Genomic DNA, 20,293 nt, shown 5'->3' with positions numbered 1-20,293 from the left:
CAGCGGTGGATGGGGAGGTGCCGCACAATGTGTGGGCGAGGGGCTGTGGGGCAGGAGTGGGGGGCAGGCGTGGGCTGTGGGGGGCAGCGCCGGTAGGAACGGGGCTGCAGTGGGTGGGGGGCTGTGGGGCAGGAGTGGGGGGGCAGCGCTGGTGGGGGCTGCGGGGGGGCGGGCGCGGCGCAGTGTGCGGGGGGGGGGGGGCTGCGGGGCGGATTGGCGCAGTGCGGCGGGCGGCGCTAGGACCCCCCACACCCCCGCCCGCGGGCTGCAGCGCGGCGGTAGCGCCCGGCCATGGCGAGCCAGTCGGCGGGGATCCAGCAGCTGCTGCAGGCGGAGAAACGCGCCGCCGAGAAGGTGGCGGAGGCCCGGAAACGTGAGAGCGGCGGCGGGGTACCGGGCTACGGGGGGCCATTGGCGGTACCGGGGTACGGGGGAGGTGGGGGTACCGGGGTACGGGGGGCCACTAGGGGTAAGGGGAGGTGGGGGTACTGGGGTACGGGGGCCAGGGTACCGGGGCGTACCGGGGTTTGGGGGTACTGGGGGCCCCATCACCCCCGCCAGCCCCATCACCTTCAGGAGCATCAGTGCTATAAGCCCCTGCGCGAATGCGGGGGGGAGGGGGGAAGCCGGACGCCTGGGTCCTCTCCCGGCTCGGGAAAGGGCGGCAGTGGCGCAGGTGGGGGGGCACCAGCCCGGACCTCGGGGTGCGCTGGGGGGGAGGGGCGGCTCTCGGACTCCGGGGTTCTCCCCCCAGGGAAGGCCCGGCGGCTGCGGCAGGCCAAGGAGGAGGCGCAGGCGGAGGTTGAGCGGTACCGGCTGGAGCGGGAACGGGACTTCCAGCAGAAGCAGCAGGCGGTGAGCGGGACCGGGGGACAGAGGAGGAGTAGAGAAGTGGGGGTACTTGGGGTCGGGAGGCTGGTGGGCAGGGATCCGGGGGCAGGGAGGTAGGGTTAGTGCAGGCAGTGGGGGGCTGGAGGCAGGTGCCAAGGGGCAGGGATCCGGGGCGATGGGGGGCTAGTGGGGGGCAGTGAGGGTGCAAGGAGGAGCAGAGAGCTGGAGGCCGGTGGGGGACAGGGAGCTGGGGGCAGGGGGGGGCAGGGAGGAGCAGGGAGCTGGGGTGGGCGGGAGGCCAGCGGGGGGTAGAGATCTGGGGCCTGGGCAGGGATCCGGGGCGTGGGCTGACCCCCCTCTCCCGCAGGCGCTGGGCTCCCGGGGCCACGTGTGCGCAGAGGTGGAGTCGCAGACCCGCCGGCGGGTGCAGGCCATGCAGGGAGGCCAGGCCCAGGGCAAGGAGCGAGTCCTGCGCCAGCTGCTGGGGCTGGTGTGCGATGTGCGCCCCCAGCTGCACCCCAACTTCTGCCTGTCCACCTAGCACTGCCCCCAGCTCTGCCCCCACTGCCTGGCCCCACCCCTAGCCCCGCCCCAAGCCCCTAACCCCACCTCACCCCCTAGCTCCCTACTCCAGCCTCACCCCCTTGCCCCAGCCCAAATTCCACTTGTCTATTTAGCCCTCACCCCAGCTCCGCCCCTAGCTCCGCCCCCGGCTCTAGCTCCGCTCCTCCCACAGCTTCACCCCAGCTTCCACCTAGCTCCTCCCCTAGCTCCACCTGGCTCCAGCCCTGACCCCAACCTGGCTGCCTAGGGGCTGCCCCATGGCCCCCAGCTCCACCCCCTGTCTCCTAGCTCCTCCCCTGGTCCTGACTCCTCCCCACTTCTAGCTGCGCCCCAAGCGTGCCCCATCCCTCCCCTGCCACCTCGCTCCACCGGCACCCCCCGCCCTGAGATCTGTCCCTACTGCAGTGTGGCCTCCCTGTGTGGCTGCTCCGAGTGTCCCTCGCCCCCCCGCTGTATCCCAGAGTCCAGCTGCCCCCCACAGCCAATGCCCCCTGCCACAGGTCCCTGCTCAGAGGTCCGTCCTGTCTGCTGTGGGTGGGGCTTAGACCCCTTTCCCCCTGCAGCCTCCCCAGTTCCCCTGCTGCTGGCAGGTTGGGGTGCGGGGATGGAACTGGGGCGGGGTGGAGCTTCTGCCCCAGTGCCCCCATGACTTCCTTTAGGGGTGCCCTGATCCTGAGTGGATTAATTGCCCTGAGCCCCCCAAACCTTCCCCTGAGCCCCCCAACTGCCTTCCCACCAGCTGTCCCTGGCCCCCCGCTCCCCCCAGCTGGGCTGTTGCGCTGGTTGTGCCTGTGAAACGTGATGAATAAACAGCAATGTGCAGACAGAGATGCCTTATTCCAGGGCCCACAGGACACCTGGGTTCCGACCCAGCTCTGGGGCAGGCGGGTATTGCATTACAGCGGCTCCCTCTACAGAGGGGCTGATTATACAGCAACCCTTTGCCTGGTGCTGACTCTGGGGGGGGCTGTTACACAGGGACCCCTCACCCGGTGCTGACGGGGGGCTGGCTCTGGGGTGGGGGCTGGTTGCACAAGGACCTCTCGCCCGGTGCTGATGGGAGCTGGCTCTGGGGCGGGGTGGGGCTGTTACACAGGGACCCCTCGCCCAGTGCTAACAGGGGCCTAGCTCTGCGGCGGGGTGGGGGCTGTCACACAGGGATCCCTCACCTGGCGCTGATGTGGGGCTTGCTCTGGGGCAGGGCAGGGGCTGTCACACAGGGACCCTCGCCCGGTGCTGACGTGCGGCTGGCTCTGGGGTGGGGCAGGGGCTGATTACACCAGGGCCCCCTTTCCTCAGCTGCAGGTCAGGTGTGCAGACAACAGAACCCGGGAATGGTATGCGGGGGTCTGGCTTCGGGCTGGGCTGCAGTGTGGGGTAACGGCCGGGAGCAAACAGCCTGTGAGCTGCGAGGGATCCTGTGGCGCTGCTGAGATGGGCAATTCCGGGGAGTCACTCACAGAGTGGGCTGCAGCCGGCCCACGACCGGGGGCCCTGCACCATGACCCCCAAGGGCACTGCTCAGCCGCCTCCACACCAGCAGCTCCGCGGACACTCCTGTTGCCTGCTGCTGCCGTCACCTCCCCGCACAGCTCAGCGCTAAGGGGAACCCAGTGCCCGACTCCCCAGGGGTCCCCTCCAGCCCACGGCAAGGCGAGCCACAGGGCCCTCCTGCAGCGGCCACCAGAAAGGACGGGTGAGAGTCTCCGGCGGTGCGTTCGTCGGGCTCTGCCCCTGTCGACGCAGCTGTCCCGCGGCGTGTGGCGGGCGACCCCCGGGGCCGTGAAGTGGGTGCCTCGAGGCAGCCCTCCCCAGCTGCTCTGCAGTGCGGCACAGGGAAAGGGGGCTCAGCCCGAGGCAGCGCAGAGGCCAGGGCGGCACCCACCCCCAGGGACACGCCCGTTGGGACAGAGCGGGAAAGGGGGACCGGCCGGGCACAAGGGGACGTAGGGTTGCCCTCAGTGGAGGGCAGCGGGCATTGTGGGGTGGGCCAGATGGGACCAGGCCTCAGGGACAGCCACAGGGAGAGGCGGGATCGTGGGGTAATATGACATCAGGTGGCCAACGCCAGAGAGCATGAGCATGACGTCATAGGGAGTGACGCGAGGGCTGTGACATCACGAGGGCGTGGGTTGAAGTGACATGACAGAGTAGGCAGAGGGTGTGACATCATGGGGGCGTGGCACAGTGACGCGAGCCCGGGACAAGGCCTACGAGGCCCTGCGAAGCCTGAACCAAACCACTCCCAGCCCCGCCCCTGCCTGCAGGACCCCGTGGGAAACTCAGTCCAGTGCCAGCCCGGAGGCAGGGCGGGGTGACCTGCTCAGCCGCCTGACCCAAATCATGACTCACCCGAGCCCCTGGCGCGGAGCGGCCGCGCACCCGGTGCTCCCGGGTCCGTCCCCGTCGGAGAAAAAGTGCTGCCCGGGTGTTTCGTGTGTGGGATTTTTCCAATCAGGCGCTGGGTTGGGTAGCTCCATCCGTCTTCGGCGCGGGGTCCTTCCCGCGCGCGCCCGCGTCCCGGAAGTGGAGGCTCCGCTCAGTTCTTGCCGCGGCCGCCGCTCGGAGGAGACTCGGGCGCCCCTCCCCCCTGAAGGAGGTAAGCGGCCTGGCCCAGAATCGGTCGCGCATCGGCGCCGCGCGGGGCCATCCGCCCCCCGGCCTGCCCGATACCCGTTCTCCGGGCGATTCCCTCCCCGCCGGGCCCGCTCTCGGCGGCGCGGCCCGCCCCCGGCCCCCGGCAGTCCGCCCGGAAGGGCTCCTGGGGGGGATGGACGGGTTCCCCATTGTGCGTCTATGTGGCCAGGAATCCAAGATGGCGCCGGCCCTGGTCCCTTCCATCCCCCGCTGCCCCGCTGTGGCATCCGCCGACATCGGCCCCCGCCAGCCCCCCCCCGCTCCGGGGCCCCTGCGCGGCGGGGAGGGGGGGCGCCCGCCCAGCCCCCCCGGGTCGTATTAGTGCGGCCACGGAGCAAATAAATACCATGTAGGGCGCCTAAGCCAGCCCCCCCGTACGCCGTTACCGGGGAGCGCAGGGCAGGGGGGGAAGCGGACGTGGGGGTGCAGTGGGGTCGGGGGGACAGGGGAACATCCGCCGCATTCCCGTGGTAAGGCTGGTGAGCGCCTAGCTGGGGAAGTGTGCCGGGGGGGGGCAGTGGGGAGCCCCGTGGGAGCCCCCCTCCCCATTGCTGCCTGGGACGCTGCCCCACTGCGAAAGGGGGCCTCGTGGGATGCGCAGCTCTGCAGTTCTAGTCTCAGACTCTGGGCGGGACGTGGGGGGCTGGGCCTTGGCGTCCTGGGGGGCACGGTTAGGGGTGTGGCCCCCGGCTGTGGCTGGGTTTGGACAGCGGGTGGGGAGGGATGTGGGGGGCTGGGGAGAGGTCAGACATTAGGGTGCCCCCATCTGCAAGGTCTCTGGCTAAGAGCAGGTCACCCCCAACCCCGCTTCTCTCACAGAGCTGAGCAGAGACCCCAGGAGTGCTGTGGGGGCTGATGGGGGGCCCGGCTGCCCCCCAGCATTGCAGGCTGGAGCTGGGGTCTGATGCGGTCTAGGTTGCAAAGGCGGCTGGAGGAGCTGGGGCTGCTCCTGCTGCCCCCGGGCGGCTTGTTGTGCAGGGGACTCCCCTCAGCTGCGCGTTTCCGAGTACGGCTGCACCCCATCATTTGCTGGCAGCTTTAGGGGACTAGGCCTGGGCTCCTCAGCTTCACCTGACACCCACCAGCTCCTGGGCTCCCGAGTGGTGGGGGGTGCCCGTCCCCAGGGGTGGGCATAGGGAGTGGTGGGCGGTGCCTGTGCCTGGCAGGGGCTGGCCAGTGGTGGGCGGTGCCTGTCCTAGGCAGGGGCTGGCCGGCTGTGGAGGGTGCCCGTCCCCGGCGGGGGCTGGCCAGAGGTGGGCACAGGGAGCGGTGGGGGGTGCCCGTCCCCGGCAGGGGCTGGCCAGCAGTGGGCACAGGGAGTGGAGGGCTGACCCGGCTGCCCCCCCAGTCTCTCAGGCCCCCGGCGCCGCCATGGCGGAGAACGACGTGGATAACGAGCTGCTGGATTACGAGGACGATGAGGTGGAGAACCAGGCGGCTGGCGATGGGGTGGACGTGCCCCCCAAGAAGGACGTCAAGGGCTCCTACGTCTCCATCCACAGCTCCGGCTTCCGGGACTTCCTGCTCAAACCGGAGCTCCTCCGCGCCATCGTGGACTGCGGCTTTGAGCACCCCTCGGAAGGTGTGCCCCATGTCAGGACGCCTGGGTTCTCCCGGCGCTGGGGGGCAGTGGGGCTGGTGGTTAGAGCAGGGGCGGGAGCCAGGACTCCTGGGTTCTCCTGGCACTGGGAGGGCAGTGGGGCTGGTGGTTAGAGCAGGGGGCGGGAGCCAGGACTCCTGGGTTCTCCTGGCGCTGGGAGGGCAGTGGGGGCTGGTGGTTAGAGCAGGGGCTGGGAGCCAGGACTCCTGGGTTCTCCTGGCGCTGGGAGGGCAGTGGGGCTGGTGGTTAGAGCAGGGGCTGGAGCCAGGACTCCTGGGTTCTCCTGGCGCTGGGAGGGCAGTGGGGCTGGTGGTTAGAGCAGGGGCTGGGAGCCAGGACTCCTGGGTTCTCCTGGCGCTGGGAGGGCAGTGGGGCTGGTGGTTAGAGCAGGGGCTGGGAGCCAGGACTCCTGGGTTCTCTCCCCAGCTCTGGGAGGGGTTGGGTGGGTTGGAGCAGAGGGGCTGGGAGCCAGGACTCCTGGGTTCTCCCTGGTGCTGGAGGGGTCGGGGGTGTGACCCTGTCTGACCACGCTCCCCTCCCCCGTGCAGTGCAGCACGAGTGCATCCCGCAGGCCATCCTGGGCATGGACGTGCTGTGCCAGGCCAAGTCGGGCATGGGCAAGACGGCCGTCTTCGTGCTGGCCACGCTGCAGCAGCTGGAGCCCGTCACCGGCCAGGTGGGGGAGACGGCTCGGCGCTGGGCGGGGGCGGTGGTGGGTGCGGACGTCGCCTGGGGCCGGCACTCACAGCTCCCCCCCGCAGGTGTCGGTGCTGGTGATGTGTCACACACGGGAGCTGGCGTTCCAGATCAGCAAGGAGTACGAGCGCTTCTCCAAGTACATGCCCAGCGTGAAGGTGAGGGGGTGGGGGGAGCTGTGGGGCGCGGGGGGGAGTTGTGGGGCAGCCGACGGAGGGCTCACCCTGCTCCCCCCAGGTGGCGGTGTTCTTCGGGGGCCTGTCGATCAAGAAGGACGAGGAGGTGCTGAAGAAGAATTGCCCCCACATCGTGGTGGGGACCCCGGGGCGCATCCTGGCCCTGGCGCGCAACAAGAGCCTCAACCTCAAACACATCAAGCACTTCATCCTGGACGAGTGCGACAAGATGCTGGAGCAGCTCGGTGAGGGGCGGGGCCGCCGCCTGGGGGTGCTGGGGCCCTGCGTGCTCAGACGGCCGCACAGCCCGGGGCGCCTGGAGAGCCGGCCTGGCCTGGCCCTTCCCTGCACGGCTGGGGGCAGATTTTGGTGGGGGGTCCCTGCCGCCTGGCTCACCCCGTTGCTGACCCCGCCCCATGCAGCTGGGCGTTGGGGGCAGGGGTTTAGAGTGGGGGGTCCCTGCCCCATGCAGCTGGGCGTTGGGGGCAGGGGTTTAGAGTGGGGGGTCCCTGCTGCCCGGCTCACCCCATTGCTGACCCCGCCCCACGCAGCTGGGCGTTGGGGGCAGGGGTTTAGAGCGGGGGGTCCCTGCTGCCCGGCTCACCCCGTTGCTGACCCCGCCCCATGCAGCTGGGCGTTGGGGGCAGGGGTTTAGAGTGGGGGGGTCCCCACTGCCCGGCTCACCCCATCACTGACCCCGCCTCCCTGTGCCCCCAGATATGCGCCGGGACGTCCAGGAGATCTTCCGCATGACCCCGCACGAAAAGCAGGTCATGATGTTTAGCGCCACTCTGAGCAAGGAAATCCGCCCCGTGTGCCGCAAATTCATGCAAGACGTAATTACCCCTTCTACCTTCTCCCTTGCCCCCGGCGCCCTCCCAGCGCCAGGACCGGCCCCTAGCACAGGCCCCCCCGGCTCCGGAAGATCATGCGGGTTACGCTAGCCTCGGCACCCCCCGCACGCAACGCAGGGCGCCCCCTCCTCCCCCCGCCCCCCATCCTGCCCGGCACCGCGGCTCCGCTCCGGAACAGCTGGCCCCTTACACCCAGGCAAGTGAGTGCTCCGGCCTACTGCACCCTACACCAGAGACCCCCCCAGCCCCGGCGCTCCGGACCCCGAAGAGCGGCGCAGAGAGCGGAGGTGGCGTGGCGGCGGCTCCTGGAGATGCGGCGGCGCCAGGACCGGCTTATCCTTTTTCCGAACCGGACTCGGGGGCGGGCGGGGGGAACCGGGAGATCGTCCCTCTCCCGCTGCTGCGAGGGGGTGGAGGCGGCGAGGGGTTAATCCGACACCCTTGCTGGGCGCTGGGCCAAGGGCAGGGGTCTGTCCCAGGCTCTGGGTTTGCCCTGGCAGCCCAGTGCATGCTGGGAGCTGAGAGCTGGTTTGCCTGCTGCATGGCTGGGCGCCTGGTGCATGCTGGGAAACCTTGCCCAGCCCCAGAGCTAGCAGGTGGCTGTGTGGCCTCTAGCCCTTCCTTGCTGTCAATTTCCCAGCATGCTCTGGGTGCTGGCAGGGTGGGGAGATTTGCCCCCCAGCAGGGGCTAGTCAGCTCTCTGGCACTGCTGGTGGGGAGGTGCTGCCCCAGCCGGGGTGGAGCAGGCTGGGGCTTGTGGGGCTGAGGGTTGCAGTGTTCCCTGGCACTCGCAACCAGGGCGGGGAGGGCTATGGGACATCGGGGGCAGGGATTCTGAGGACACCGCTGTGTGCACGTGGGGGCAGCCCCACGTCTCCTCCCTCGCTGCCTGGGCGCAGGAGGGCTGGGGGCAGGGTCTCCCCGGCGCGGCGGCGGGGTTCACCCTGCTCTGCCCCCCCCCAGCCCATGGAGATCTTCGTGGATGACGAGACCAAGCTGACGCTGCACGGCCTGCAGCAGTACTACGTCAAGCTGAAGGACAACGAGAAGAACCGGAAGCTCTTCGACCTGCTCGACGTGCTGGAGTTCAACCAGGTGGGGCCTGGGGGCGCTGGGGTGTCCGGGCCAGGCCAGGCCGGGCCGCCCCCACCCCACCCCTCCCCTCACAGCCCGCTCCCTGCAGGTGGTGATCTTTGTGAAGTCGGTGCAGCGGTGCATTGCGCTGGCCCAGCTGCTGGTGGAGCAGAACTTCCCGGCCATCGCCATCCACCGGGGCATGCCCCAGGAGGAGAGGTGAGCGGGCCGGGAAAGGGGGCGCTCGGTCCAGGGTGTTACCTGTGCCACTCGCGGTCACCATGGCGGTGCCCAGGGGAACCTGGCTGGCCCCAGTGAACTGCCTGTAGGGGCCCCCTTTTCACAGGCAAACACGAGCCCTGCTGCTCTCCGGCCTCAGCTGTAGCTAATAGTTTCGCAAGGGGCGTAAGGACTCCCCAGCTGGTAGAGGTGTGAACCCTAGGCCCCCGGGGGGGTGTGGGGCACTGGGGGTTCAGCCCAGGCAGTGACCGAAGTGCTCCTGCCTCCAGGCTGTCCCGCTACCAGCAGTTCAAGGATTTCCAGCGCCGCATCCTGGTGGCCACCAACCTCTTTGGGCGGGGGATGGACATTGAGCGCGTGAACATCGCCTTCAATTACGACATGCCCGAGGACTCCGACACCTACCTGCACCGGGTGAGCTGGGCCTGCGTCCCCCCCCCGACCCCTGGTTCTTTGTCCAGCTCGGGGGGCGGTGCACCTCTGACATCCCCCCACCCCCACAGGTGGCACGCGCTGGGCGCTTCGGCACCAAGGGCCTGGCCATCACCTTCGTGTCGGACGAGAACGACGCCAAGATCCTGAACGACGTGCAGGATCGCTTCGAGGTGAACATCAGCGAGCTGCCCGACGAGATCGACATCTCTTCCTACAGTGAGTGGGGGCGCCGCCTGCGGGGAGGGGCTGAGCCGGGCTCCCTGCTCATGAGCGGCTCGGGGTGGGGCGCTGCCTGTGGGGCAGGCCCGACAGCTGCACCGCGAACACTTAAAACCTGCTGGCTGCGGTTGATGTGTGAGGGGGTGGGGCTGTGCGTGTGACCCCGCCTGGGGATCTCTGCCGCCCACCTCCTGTGCTCCCCCAGTGCAAGCACCGCTGGAGGTCAGCTGTTAACCACCTCTCTCCCTCCCACAGTTGAACAGACCCGATAAGGGGGCGCCCTCGCCCCTCCTCGTCCTGTGTTGTCGTCGGTTGGGTGGTTTTAACCCCTTCCTTCCCGTTTTATTTCTACGTGACCCTGAGAGCTGCTGAGGAAGGAGGCAGAGAAGACAGCCTGGCCAGGGAGCCACAGCGCTCGGTGGGCCCTGCCCTACTGTGGGGGAGACCCTGTTGCAGCCCACAATGGAATGATCCCACCGCTCACACCAGCATCTGTGACTGCCAAACTCAGCCCAGCAGCACCGCTGCTCCCAGATCTCTCCACCCTGGGCATTACCTGAGGGCACATCACTGCTGTGGTGCCCTCCTCCCCTGCCTGTTCAACACTAGCCAGCCCTGTGCCCAGGCTGGGCTGCCCCCCCCCCCCACTCCATTTTTTGTTTTTATAGAAAAAAGAGAAAATCTGGGAAAAACGTGTCAATGTCTGTCTGTCATTGGGACTGGGGGGGGGGGGGGGGGGGGGTGTTGCCCTCCAGGGCAGCCCCAGGAATGGGCCTGGGGTTGCATCTCGGGTGTGGGTGGAGCAGGGCCTTTGCTGTGCCCCTGCCCAGCACTAGGGGGAGGGCATGTAGCTGCTCATGTGGCAGGTGGGATGCCCCATTCCCTCCCCTGCCAGTGGATGGTGGAACAGGCACCTGTGTGAGCAAACTTGGCCTGCAGGCTGAGGGGAGACCCTGGGCACAGGAAGTGTCAGTACAACCCCCTCCCCCAACACCTGTTCTTGCTGCAGGGCCTAGCCAGCAGCATGTCCCATTCCCCCCCCCCTTTGCAGGAGGACCCAACTCCCCCCAGCACTAGGGGGTGAAGTTTCAGTAGCCCTCAGAACAGAGACCAGCACTGGGGTCCCTTGGTAACAGCACTTCCCCCCAGCCCTGGGGTCCCCCAAGCAGCATGAGGCAGCCCAGCCCCAGTGGGGGGGGGGGGGGCATTTAGTGAGAACCCAGGGCCCAACCACCCAGGCCAGGTGCAGACATCCACTGTGCCTGCAACTGGGAACAGCCAGACACCACCACCACCCCGCAAGCCCAACTGGGACTGACAACAGCTCAGCCTGGTGCACAATTGTTTATTGAAATGCTCCACTGCAGGTCCAGCACTGCCACAGCTGCGAGCCCCCAGGTGCTGGGGACAGCCCATAAAACCAGCCATGCAGGGCAGGGAGACAGGGCTGCCCTGGGGGGCACCAGGAGGCTCAACAGCTGGTAAAACCAGCCGCTCAGCACAGGGCAGGGAGATGGGGCTGCCATGGGGGCGCTGTGAGGCTCAACAGCTGGTAAAACCAGCCGCTCAGTGCAGGGCGGGGAGACGGGGGGCTGTGATGGGGGCGCTGGGAGGCTCAATACCCGGTAAAACCAGCCGCTCAGCGCAGGGCGGGGAGACGGGGGGCTGCCCTGGGGGCGCTGGGAGGCTCAACACCCGGTAAAACCAGCCGCTCAGTGCAGGGCAGGGAGACGGGGCTGTGATGGGGGCGCTGGGAGGCTCAATACCCGGTAAAACCAGCCGCTCAGCGCAGGGTGGGGAGACGGGGCTGTGATGGGGGCGCTGGGAGGCTCAATACCGGGTAAAACCAGCCGCTCAGCGCAGGGCGGGGAGACGGGGCTGTGATGGGGGCGCTGGGAGGCTCAATACCCGGTAAAACCAGCCGCTCAGTGCAGGGCAGGGAGACGGGGGGCTGCCCTGGGGGCGCTGGGAGGCTCAACACCCGGTAAAACCAGCCGCTCAGTGCAGGGCGGGGAGACGGGGCTGTGATGGGGGCGCTGGGAGGCTCAATACCCGGTAAAACCAGCCGCTCAGTGCAGGGCGGGGAGACAGGGGGGCTGTGATGGGGGCGCTGGGAGGCTCAATACCCGGTAAAACCAGCCGCTCAGCGCAGGGCGGGGAGACAGGGGGGCTGTGATGGGGGCGCTGGGAGGCTCAATACCCGGTAAAACCAGCCGCTCAGCGCAGGGCGGGGAGACGGGGGGCTGTGATGGGGGCGCTGGGAGGCTCAATACCCGGTAAAACCAGCCGCTCAGCGCAGGGCGGGGAGACGGGGGGCTGCCCTGGGGGCGCTGGGAGGCTCAACACCCGGTAAAACCAGCCGCTCAGTGCAGGGCAGGGAGACGGGGCTGTGATGGGGGCGCTGGGAGGCTCAATACCCGGTAAAACCAGCCGCTCAGTGCAGGGCGGGGAGACGGGGCTGTGATGGGGGCGCTGGGAGGCTCAACACCCGGTAAAACCAGCCGCTCAGCGCAGGGCGGGGAGACGGGGCTGTGATGGGGGCGCTGGGAGGCTCAATACCGGGTAAAACCAGCCGCTCAGCGCAGGGCGGGGAGACGGGGCTGTGATGGGGGCGCTGGGAGGCTCAATACCCGGTAAAACCAGCCGCTCAGTGCAGGGCGGGGAGACGGGGGGCTGCCCTGGGGGTGCTGGGAGGCTCAATACCCGGAAAAACCAGCTGCTCAGTGCAGGGCGGGGAGACGGGGCTGTGATGGGGGCACTGGGAGGCTCAGTACCCGGTAAAACCAGCCACTCAGTGCAGGGTGCAGAGACGGGGGGCTGCCCTTGGGGGGCTCAACAGCCGCTAAAACCAGCTGCTCAGCGCAGGGCGGGGAGACGGGGCTGTGATGGGGGCACTGGGAGGCTCAATACCCGGTAAAACCAGCCGCTCAGCGCAGGGCGGGGAGACGGGGGGGCTGTGATGGGGGCGCTGGGAGGCTCAATACCCAGTAAAACCAGCCGCTCAGCGCAGGGCGGGGAGACGGGGGGGCTGTGATGGGGGCGCTGGGAGGCTCAATACCCAGTAAAACCAGCCGCTCAGTGCAGGGCAGGGAGACAGGGCTGTGATGGGGGCGCTGGGAGGCTCAATACCCGGTAAAACCAGCCGCTCAGTGCAGGGCGGGGAGACGGGGCTGTGATGGGGGCACTGGGAGGCTCAATACCCGGTAAAGCCAGCCGCTCAGCGCAGGGCGGGGAGACGGGGGGCTGTGATGGGGGCGCTGGGAGGCTCAATACCCGGTAAAACCAGCCGCTCAGCGCAGGGCGGGGAGACGGGGGGCTGCCCTGGGGGCGCTGGGAGGCTCAACACCCGGTAAAACCAGCCGCTCAGTGCAGGGCAGGGAGACGGGGCTGTGATGGGGGCACTGGGAGGCTCAATACCCGGTAAAACCAGCCGCTCAGTGCAGGGCGGGGAGACGGGGGGCTGCCCTGGGGGCGCTGGGAGGCTCAACACCCGGTAAAACCAGCCGCTCAGTGCAGGGCGGGGAGACGGGGCTGTGATGGGGGCGCTGGGAGGCTCAATACCCGGTAAAACCAGCCGCTCAGTGCAGGGCGGGGAGACGGGGGGGCTGTGATGGGGGCGCTGGGAGGCTCAATACCCGGTAAAACCAGCCGCTCAGCGCAGGGCGGGGAGACGGGGCTGCGATGGGGGCGCTGGGAGGCTCAATACCCGGTAAAACCAGCCGCTCAGCGCAGGGCGGGGAGACGGGGGGCTGTGATGGGGGCGCTGGGAGGCTCAATACCCGGTAAAACCAGCCGCTCAGCGCAGGGCGGGGAGACGGGGGGCTGTGATGGGGGCGCTGGGAGGCTCAATACCCGGTAAAACCAGCCGCTCAGCGCAGGGCGGGGAGACGGGGGGCTGCCCTGGGGGCGCTGGGAGGCTCAACACCCGGTAAAACCAGCCGCTCAGTGCAGGGCAGGGAGACGGGGCTGTGATGGGGGCGCTGGGAGGCTCAACACCCGGTAAAACCAGCCGCTCAGTGCAGGGCAGGGAGACGGGGCTGTGATGGGGGCGCTGGGAGGCTCAATACCCGGTAAAACCAGCCGCTCAGTGCAGGGCGGGGAGACGGGGCTGTGATGGGGGCGCTGGGAGGCTCAACACCCGGTAAAACCAGCCGCTCAGCGCAGGGCGGGGAGACGGGGCTGTGATGGGGGCGCTGGGAGGCTCAATACCGGGTAAAACCAGCCGCTCAGCGCAGGGCGGGGAGACGGGGCTGTGATGGGGGCGCTGGGAGGCTCAATACCCGGTAAAACCAGCCGCTCAGTGCAGGGCGGGGAGACGGGGGGCTGCCCTGGGGGCGCTGGGAGGCTCAATACCCGGTAAAACCAGCCGCTCAGTGCAGGGCGGGGAGACGGGGCTGTGATGGGGGCGCTGGGAGGCTCAATACCCGGTAAAACCAGCCGCTCAGTGCAGGGCGGGGAGACGGGGGGCTGTGATGGGGGCGCTGGGAGGCTCAATACTGGGTAAAACCAGCCGCTCAGCGCAGGGCGGGGAGACGGGGGGTTGTGATGGGGGCGCTGAGAGGCTCAATACCCGGTAAAACCAGCCGCTCAGCGCAGGGCGGGGAGACGGGGGGGCTGTGATGGGGGCGCTGGGAGGCTCAATACCCGGTAAAACCAGCCGCTCAGCGCAGGGAGACGGGGGGGCTGCCACTCAGCGCAGGACTCAGAGACTCTAGTCAGGCAAATTCATCACAGCAGCCGCCCGCCCCCCCCCCCACCTCAACTCACCTGCGCTGCAGGAAGCTCCATGAGCAGGTGGGTGTCCAGCACCTACCAAGGCAGACAGGGAGTGAGGAGGGGCCTGGCTCCGCTCCCCCCCACCCCCCCCAGGGGGAGCAGGGTCAGATAAGGGGGGGTTATTTCATGTGACTCCAGCCTGGGGCCGGGAACTCCTGTCGAGGAACAAATCGTCACCCCCTGCTCCCCGCCCGGGGCGGCCCCACCCAGCCCAGCCCGGCCCCTTACCTGCCACGCCGGAGCCGGGCCCCAGCACTGGCCTCACCTGGGGGGGCCGGCGCAGGGCTCCTACTGGAGAACCGAGGGAGGGGGCTCCGCTAAGATGGGGCCACTGAAAGGAAAGAGCCGAGGGGGGAGGTCAGAGGTTCGAAGCGGGGGAGCCGGAGGAGCTCCGAGCACAGCAGCCTCCAAGGCGGCGAGGGGGCCCGGAGAGCAGACGGGGCACAGGCGGCCCCCGCCCGCCGTCCCTCCCTGGTGCTGTAAATGGCCACGGCCGGGGGGCTGACCAGGAGGTCCCAGGACTTAGTGGGGCAGGTGCGGGGAGAAGGGCAGCCAGGGCCTCCCTCGCCGCAGGGGGAACCGCGCCCGGCACACGCCCGGGCTCACTGGCCGCGGGACTAGGGCGGGACGGAGCCCGGCCCGCCGGGGCTCCCCCCACCTCCCTCGGTGGTGCCGGGGCGGTCAGAGGGTCACGCGCTGGCCGGGCTGCAGGGGGGGGCGGGGGGCTACGGGGCGGGGTCCGGAAAGCGGGGGGCGGCCGCTCAGGGCGCTGCGAGGCTCGTCACAGTTCTCAGAGACTCTAGTCTGCAAACTCATCCTTGCAGCCGCCCCGCCGGGGAAGGGGGGGGCCGGACGGGGACTCACCCAGCCGCCCCACGGCGGACATGGGGGGGGGGGGGGGACGGGGACGGGCCCAGGACTTACCCAGCCGCCGCCGCAGGGGCCTCAGCGCCGCCTCCGCACGTGGCCGCCTGCAAGGAACACGGACCTTACCGCCGGGTGGGACCCAGGAGTCCGGCCCCGCCCCGGCTGTGGGGCGGCCGCTCAGGGCGCTGCGAGGCTCATCACGGGGCTCAGAGACTCTAGTCTGCAAACTCATCACGGCGGCAGCCCGGGGGTGCGGGGGGGGCTGCACTTTCTCAGAGAACCCAGGCGTCCGGCCCCTGCCCCCCCCCCCCCCGCTCCGGGAACCCAGGCGTCCGGCGGCTCCTGCCCCCCCCCCCCCGCTCCGGGAACCCAGGCGTCCGGCCCCTGCCCCCCCGGGAACCCAGGCGTCCGGCCCCTGCCCCCCCCCTCCGCCCCGGGAACCCAGGCGTCCGGCCCCTGCCCCCCCCCCCCGCTCCGGGAACCCAGGCGTCCGGCCCCTGCCCCCCCGGGAACCCAGGCGTCCGGCCCCTGCCCCCCCCCCTCCGCCCCGGGAACCCAGGCGTCCGGCCCCTGCCCCCCCCCCGCTCCGGGAACCCAGGCGTCCGGCCCCTGCCCCCCCCCCCCGGAACCCAGGCGTCCGGCCCCTGCCCCCCCCCCCGCCCCGGGAACCCAGGCGTCCGGCCCCTGCCCCCCCCCCCGCCCCGGGAACCCAGGCGTCCGGCGGCTCCTGCCCCCCCCCCCCCCCGCCCCGGGAACCCAGGCGTCCGGCGGCTCCTGCCCCCCCCCCCCCCCGCCCCGGGAACCCAGGCGTCCGGCTCCTGCCCCCCCCCCCTCCGCCCCGGGAACCCAGGCGTCCGGCCCCTGCCCCCCCCCCCCCGCCCCGGGAACCCAGGCGTCCGGCGGCTCCTGCCCCCCCCCCCCCCCCCGGGAACCCAGGCGTCCGGCTCCTGCCCCCCCCCCCTCCGCCCCGGGAACCCAGGCGTCCGGCGGCTCCTGCCCCCCCCGGGAACCCAGGCGTCCGGGCCACCCTCGGCCCTTCCACGTGACATCAGAGCCCCCCGGGATCGGGCTCCCCCCCGGGGGCTGCAGATCGGGAGTGCGCAGCATCGGGGGAGGGGACTCACCGCTCCACGCGCGCCGCCGGGAGGGACCCAGGCGTCCGGGTACCCAAATTACATGGCGGCGCCCGGCGCGAACAGACACGCATGTGGCAGCGGCAGCTCCTTTTATAGGGGTCCTGTGGACTGGGCCTGCCCTGATCGGTGCCTGATCCGAGCGGCGTCCCCCCGCCCTGCGACGCGGCCGCAAACACAGGGCGGGAGGAGCGAGACGCCTGCTGGGTGGCAAGGGGGGGGCGGCGGGGCGCTGCGGCCACGACAGGCCTGGGGGGCAGCAGCCTGGGACGCCCACAACAAAGATGTCGGCAGGAGGGTTGACGTTGCAGCCAGGCCCCCTCTGCCCTAAGCCAACATGGACCTACGCGGGGAGGGGCGGTCCCATTATTGCGCACGCGTATTGAAGTGCGCGGGCGCCATGCTTGCTAAGGGCACCTCTTCAAAAATGAGACCGAAGTCATAGGGCACCGCCATCTTTAAGGTGGGCTGCAGAGACCTCCCCCCGGGGTGGGGGTGGGGGTGGGGAGGGGTCATTCCGCCATCTTTCTTTAGGGCCATATCTGTGGACGTCTATTGGGTGAAGCCAGCGAGGTGGCCATGTTGGATGTGGTCACAGGGGGCGCTTCTCTCCCTTATACCTAACGGCACAGCCTCACCCGCCTCCACCATTTTTGTTGTGGGCACAGAACCTGGCACAGAACCTCAGCGTCTCAGACTTGCCGCACATCTGTTGTTGTAGAAAAGTCTGGCCCAGCGCTGGGGAGAACCCAGGAGTCCTGGCTCCCACCCCCTGCCCTAACCACCAGCCCCCACTGCCCTCCCATAGCTGGGGAGAACCCAGGAGTCCTGGCTCCCACCCCCTGCCCTAACCACCAGCCCCCACTGCCCTCCCAGCGCCGGGGAGAACCCAGGAGTCCTGGCTCCCAGCCCCTGCTCTAACCACCAGCCCCCACTGCCCTCCCAGCGCCGGGAGAACCCAGGAGTCCTGGCTCCCACCCCCTGCCCTAACCACCAGCCCCCACTGCCCTCCCATAGCTGGGGAGAACCCAGGAGTCCTGGCTCCCACCCCCTGCCCTAACCACCAGCCCCCACTGCCCTCCCAGCGCCGGGGAGAACCCAGGAGTCCTGGCTCCCAGCCCCTGCTCTAACCACCAGCCCCCACTGCCCTCCCAGCGCCGGGAGAACCCAGGAGTCCTGGCTCCCAGCCCCCGCTCCGACCACCAGCCCCCACTGCCCTCCCAGCGCCGGGGAGAACCCAGGAGTCCTGGCTCCCACCCCCTGCCCTAACCACCAGCCCCCACTGCCCTCCCAGCGCCGGGAGAACCCAGGAGTCCTGGCTCCCGGCCCCTGCTCTAACCACCAGCCCCCACTGCCCTCCCAGCGCCGGGAGAACCCAGGAGTCCTGGCTCCCACCCCCTGCTCTAACCACCAGCCCCCACTGCCCTCCCAGCGCCGGGAGAACCCAGGAGTCCTGGCTCCCGCCCCCTGCTCTAACCACCAGCCCCCACTGCCCTCCCAGCACCGGGAGAGCCCAGGAGCCCTGGCTCCCTCTAACCCCCTCCCCCCTCCCAGCGCGGGGGAGAGAACCCAGGCGTCCGGGCCGCAGCCCCGCCCCGCCGAGGCCCCTCCCCGCCGGGCGGTCCCAGCCTCCGATCCCGTCTTTCCTGAAAGCCGACCCAGCTGCGGGATTTTTCCCGTCTCGGGCCGTGCCACGCTCCCGGCTCTCCGCACGCAGGGGTGCCCGCACCCAGCCCCCCGCGGGCCGCACGGAGCAGCCGCCTCCCGGGGAGCGCAGCCAGGCAGAGCTGGACGGGGTGAGCGTTTGGGGGGCAGAGCTTTTGGGGGGCCACAGTGTGGCGGGGGGCGCGTGCGAAAGAACACGGGGGGGACTGGGCGGTTTGCTGTTGGGGTTCCCTGGGCTGTTTTGGGGTGCGCTGGTGGCATGGGGGACCCCCGCGAGCTCCTCTCCGCGGGCGGATGGACGAGCTGGCGTTTCAGGGTGCGCTGCACTTTTTGGGGTACCCCCCTGGCCCTCTGGGGGCACTCACCTGGCCCAGGTTTCGGGGAGTGGTGCCCGGTGGCAGCGGGGCAGGAGAAGGGGCCAGGCTTGGGGACCCCCTGAAAGAGAGTTGGCCATTTCAGGGGACTGAACTGGGGACCCTGTTACACAGGGTGCCCCAGGCTGGCGAGGCTCCCTGGATTTTGGGGTGTAGGTGCAGAGGGGGTGACGCCTGGAGGTCCTGAGCCCAGAAATCCAAAGTGCAGAAGGATTTTACAGTTCACAGACAGGGCAATAATCTCAGGGCGCCCCCCCGCTGCGAGCTGCTCTGGGACACTGGCTGTTCCCAGGGGTCAGTGTTCGGGGGCTCCCATCCCAGCTGGGAGGAGAGGGGAGCTATCACAAAGGGGATGTCTTCGTCTTCCTGACAAGTGTTTGTCTGTTTCAGGGAGGACGTAGATCTTGGGGTGTCCTGGCCCCGGGGGCGTGAGACGGGACCACTCCACTGCGGCATCTGTGGCGGGATCTGGAGCTCGGGGGGGGTCCTGGCCCCTGGAACCCGAGGACGGAAAGTGGCGAAGATCGGGGTTAACCCAGGGCTTGGCGTTTTGCCCCGCCGGCTGGATTGTGTCTGGGGGAGCAGCGTTTTGGTGTGACTGAGCCAGGGGAGCGACATTCACACGGAGCCCTGTTTGTGGGGTGACCCCAAACTCACCCAGAGAAGCCGGGGGGCTGAAATCAGCCCGGATTTGTGTGGGGCAGTGGAAGGGATGTGTCGGAGTTCAGCTCGTGCTGCTGCCGGGGGACGCCCCGAGCTGTGACACCGCACGTCGGGATTGGCTGAGGGGCTCCGCCCTGCGGGGGCCAGGACCCCCTGCCCAGCACCCACGAGCGAGGAAGTGACACTCGCGGAGATTTCGACCTCGGGGGACCAGCAGCCGGCGACGGGACGGACAATCCCATGGGGGCAGTTCCTGGCCGTCTCGGGGGGAGGGATCCCTGAGAGCGCCAATCGAGGCGGCTGGCTCTGGGGCGCAGCGTTGGAGGGGCGGCGGGGAGAGCAGCTGGGAGCCGGCTGGTCGTGCCCAGGTCTGAGCCCATCTCCCTGCAGCCCCACTACCTCCCGGCGCAGATTGGCTCTGGGCTCGCGCTTGCCTTTCCCGCCATGACCCTGAACAGAGCCCGGGCCTGGCTGTCCCAGCTGCGCTGGCGGAGACGCGAGGCCGGCCCGGCGGGCGAGCCGCTGGCGAACCCCCCCGAGGCCCCATCGTGGTGGGGCGCCCGGCGCCTGCTGGCCCTGCTGGAACGGGGTGGGGGGGAGCCGGGCGCAGGGCTGATCCCCAGCCTGTGGCGGGTCCCCGGGGAGGGGCCGGCCCAGGAGCCCCCGGCCGACGTCCCGGAGCACTTTGAGATCTGCTTCAACTTGGCCCGGCACCTCTTCGACCTGTGCGCGGTGGCGCTGCTGTGCGCCTGCTCGCCGGCCTTCCGCCTGCTGCTGGACGTGGCGGGGCTGCGGGGGCCCCTCAAGGTCTGGCTGCACGGCCTGGCCACCTTCCTGGTGGCCGCCTACGGCCTGCACCTGGCCCTCTGGCTGGTGCACGAGTACCTGCTGCAGTTCGCCTGCCTGTACGGCGCCCTGCAGGGCCTGGTGCTGTGCGTCAGCCTGCGGGCCGCCGAGGAGGAGGCTGCGGCCGCGGCCGTGGCCGGGAGCGGGGACAGCCCAGGGGGCACGGACCCCGGCGGCGGGGCGGAGCCAGAGCGGACGGCATGACCGCCTCGCTCCCGCCCACGTGCACAGGTACAAGCTCCACCCACCTGTCCGTGCACAGACCAGACTCCGCCCCCTGGCACGTGGGGGGCGGGCGCAGAACCACTAGGGGGAAGGAACCAATCGGCAGGGCGGTGGTGGGGAAGCGGCATTGGGTCGGAGGGGTAGTGGGGGGGGTCAGAGGCCAGGGAGGGGTGCAGTGGAGCGGCGGACGGGCAGCAGAAATGTGGGGGGATGTGGGGTGTCAGGGAGCACTGGGGTGTCACCATAGCAATAACCCCCTTCCTTGGGACCCCTGGGCATCAGTCTGACAGCGGAGGGGGAGGTCTAGAGCCCCCCCCCGCCCCGAGCTGGGGCCATCTCAGCAGGTTCCCGCTCTAGAATGCGACTCAGGTGGGGAATGACCTGGCACCCGGAGACCACCCTGATCTAGAACAGCCCA

At 69.7% G+C, this 20,293-nt stretch overlaps 3 protein-coding genes and 1 long non-coding RNA gene across 4 annotated transcripts; 3 read left to right on the top strand and 1 right to left on the bottom strand.

Annotated features, from left to right (window-relative positions):
* The first annotated feature begins 240 nt into the window (after positions 1–240).
* On the top strand, positions 241–2,212 carry ATP6V1G2 (ATPase H+ transporting V1 subunit G2). Its single transcript, XM_075017722.1, has 3 exons — positions 241–373; positions 755–855; positions 1,199–2,212. The coding sequence occupies exons 1-3, from the start codon at positions 292–294 to the stop codon at positions 1,370–1,372; spliced, it is 357 nt and encodes a 118-aa protein (XP_074873823.1). The 5' UTR covers positions 241–291; the 3' UTR covers positions 1,373–2,212.
* A 1,665-nt stretch (positions 2,213–3,877) lies between these two features.
* DDX39B (DExD-box helicase 39B) lies at positions 3,878–10,016 on the top strand. The gene is made up of 11 exons (XM_075017648.1): positions 3,878–3,994; positions 5,381–5,614; positions 6,181–6,308; positions 6,394–6,486; positions 6,566–6,749; positions 7,222–7,340; positions 8,322–8,453; positions 8,542–8,651; positions 8,942–9,086; positions 9,176–9,323; positions 9,582–10,016. Exons 2-11 carry the CDS (start codon positions 5,404–5,406, stop codon positions 9,596–9,598), a joined length of 1,287 nt encoding a protein of 428 aa, XP_074873749.1. The 5' UTR covers positions 3,878–3,994; positions 5,381–5,403; the 3' UTR covers positions 9,599–10,016.
* Positions 10,017–14,082: 4,066 nt separating this feature from the next.
* On the bottom strand, positions 14,083–16,156 carry LOC142025175 (uncharacterized). The gene is made up of 4 exons (XR_012648599.1): positions 16,094–16,156; positions 15,027–15,073; positions 14,331–14,433; positions 14,083–14,135 (listed from the first exon to the last, which is right to left on the bottom strand). It is a non-coding gene; the product is annotated as an uncharacterized LOC142025175 (long non-coding RNA).
* A 1,594-nt stretch (positions 16,157–17,750) lies between these two features.
* On the top strand, positions 17,751–20,005 carry C22H6orf47 (chromosome 22 C6orf47 homolog). Its single transcript, XM_075017703.1, has 2 exons — positions 17,751–17,898; positions 18,532–20,005. The coding sequence occupies exon 2, from the start codon at positions 19,249–19,251 to the stop codon at positions 19,852–19,854; it is 606 nt and encodes a 201-aa protein (XP_074873804.1). The 5' UTR covers positions 17,751–17,898; positions 18,532–19,248; the 3' UTR covers positions 19,855–20,005.
* Positions 20,006–20,293: the final 288 nt, after the last annotated feature.

This window comes from Carettochelys insculpta, chromosome 22, assembly GCF_033958435.1.
Source record: "Carettochelys insculpta isolate YL-2023 chromosome 22, ASM3395843v1, whole genome shotgun sequence".
Lineage (NCBI taxonomy): Eukaryota > Metazoa > Chordata > Testudines > Carettochelyidae > Carettochelys > Carettochelys insculpta.
This window is presented reverse-complemented; position numbering and strand designations above follow the sequence as displayed.

Excerpts from the sequence above, each read along its gene's own strand:
- ATP6V1G2 (XM_075017722.1), top strand. The coding sequence starts at position 292 with ATGGCGAGCCAGTCGGCGGGGATCCAGCAGCTGCTGCAGGCGGAGAAA. Across the intron at positions 374-754 it reads GGTGGCGGAGGCCCGGAAAC|GGAAGGCCCGGCGGCTGCGG; the intron begins GTGAGAGCGGCG and ends TTCTCCCCCCAG. Across the intron at positions 856-1,198 it reads TCCAGCAGAAGCAGCAGGCG|GCGCTGGGCTCCCGGGGCCA; the intron begins GTGAGCGGGACC and ends CCTCTCCCGCAG.
- DDX39B (XM_075017648.1), top strand. The coding sequence starts at position 5,404 with ATGGCGGAGAACGACGTGGATAACGAGCTGCTGGATTACGAGGACGAT. Across the intron at positions 6,309-6,393 it reads TGGAGCCCGTCACCGGCCAG|GTGTCGGTGCTGGTGATGTG; the intron begins GTGGGGGAGACG and ends TCCCCCCCGCAG. Across the intron at positions 9,087-9,175 it reads CCGACACCTACCTGCACCGG|GTGGCACGCGCTGGGCGCTT; the intron begins GTGAGCTGGGCC and ends CCACCCCCACAG.
- C22H6orf47 (XM_075017703.1), top strand. The coding sequence starts at position 19,249 with ATGACCCTGAACAGAGCCCGGGCCTGGCTGTCCCAGCTGCGCTGGCGG.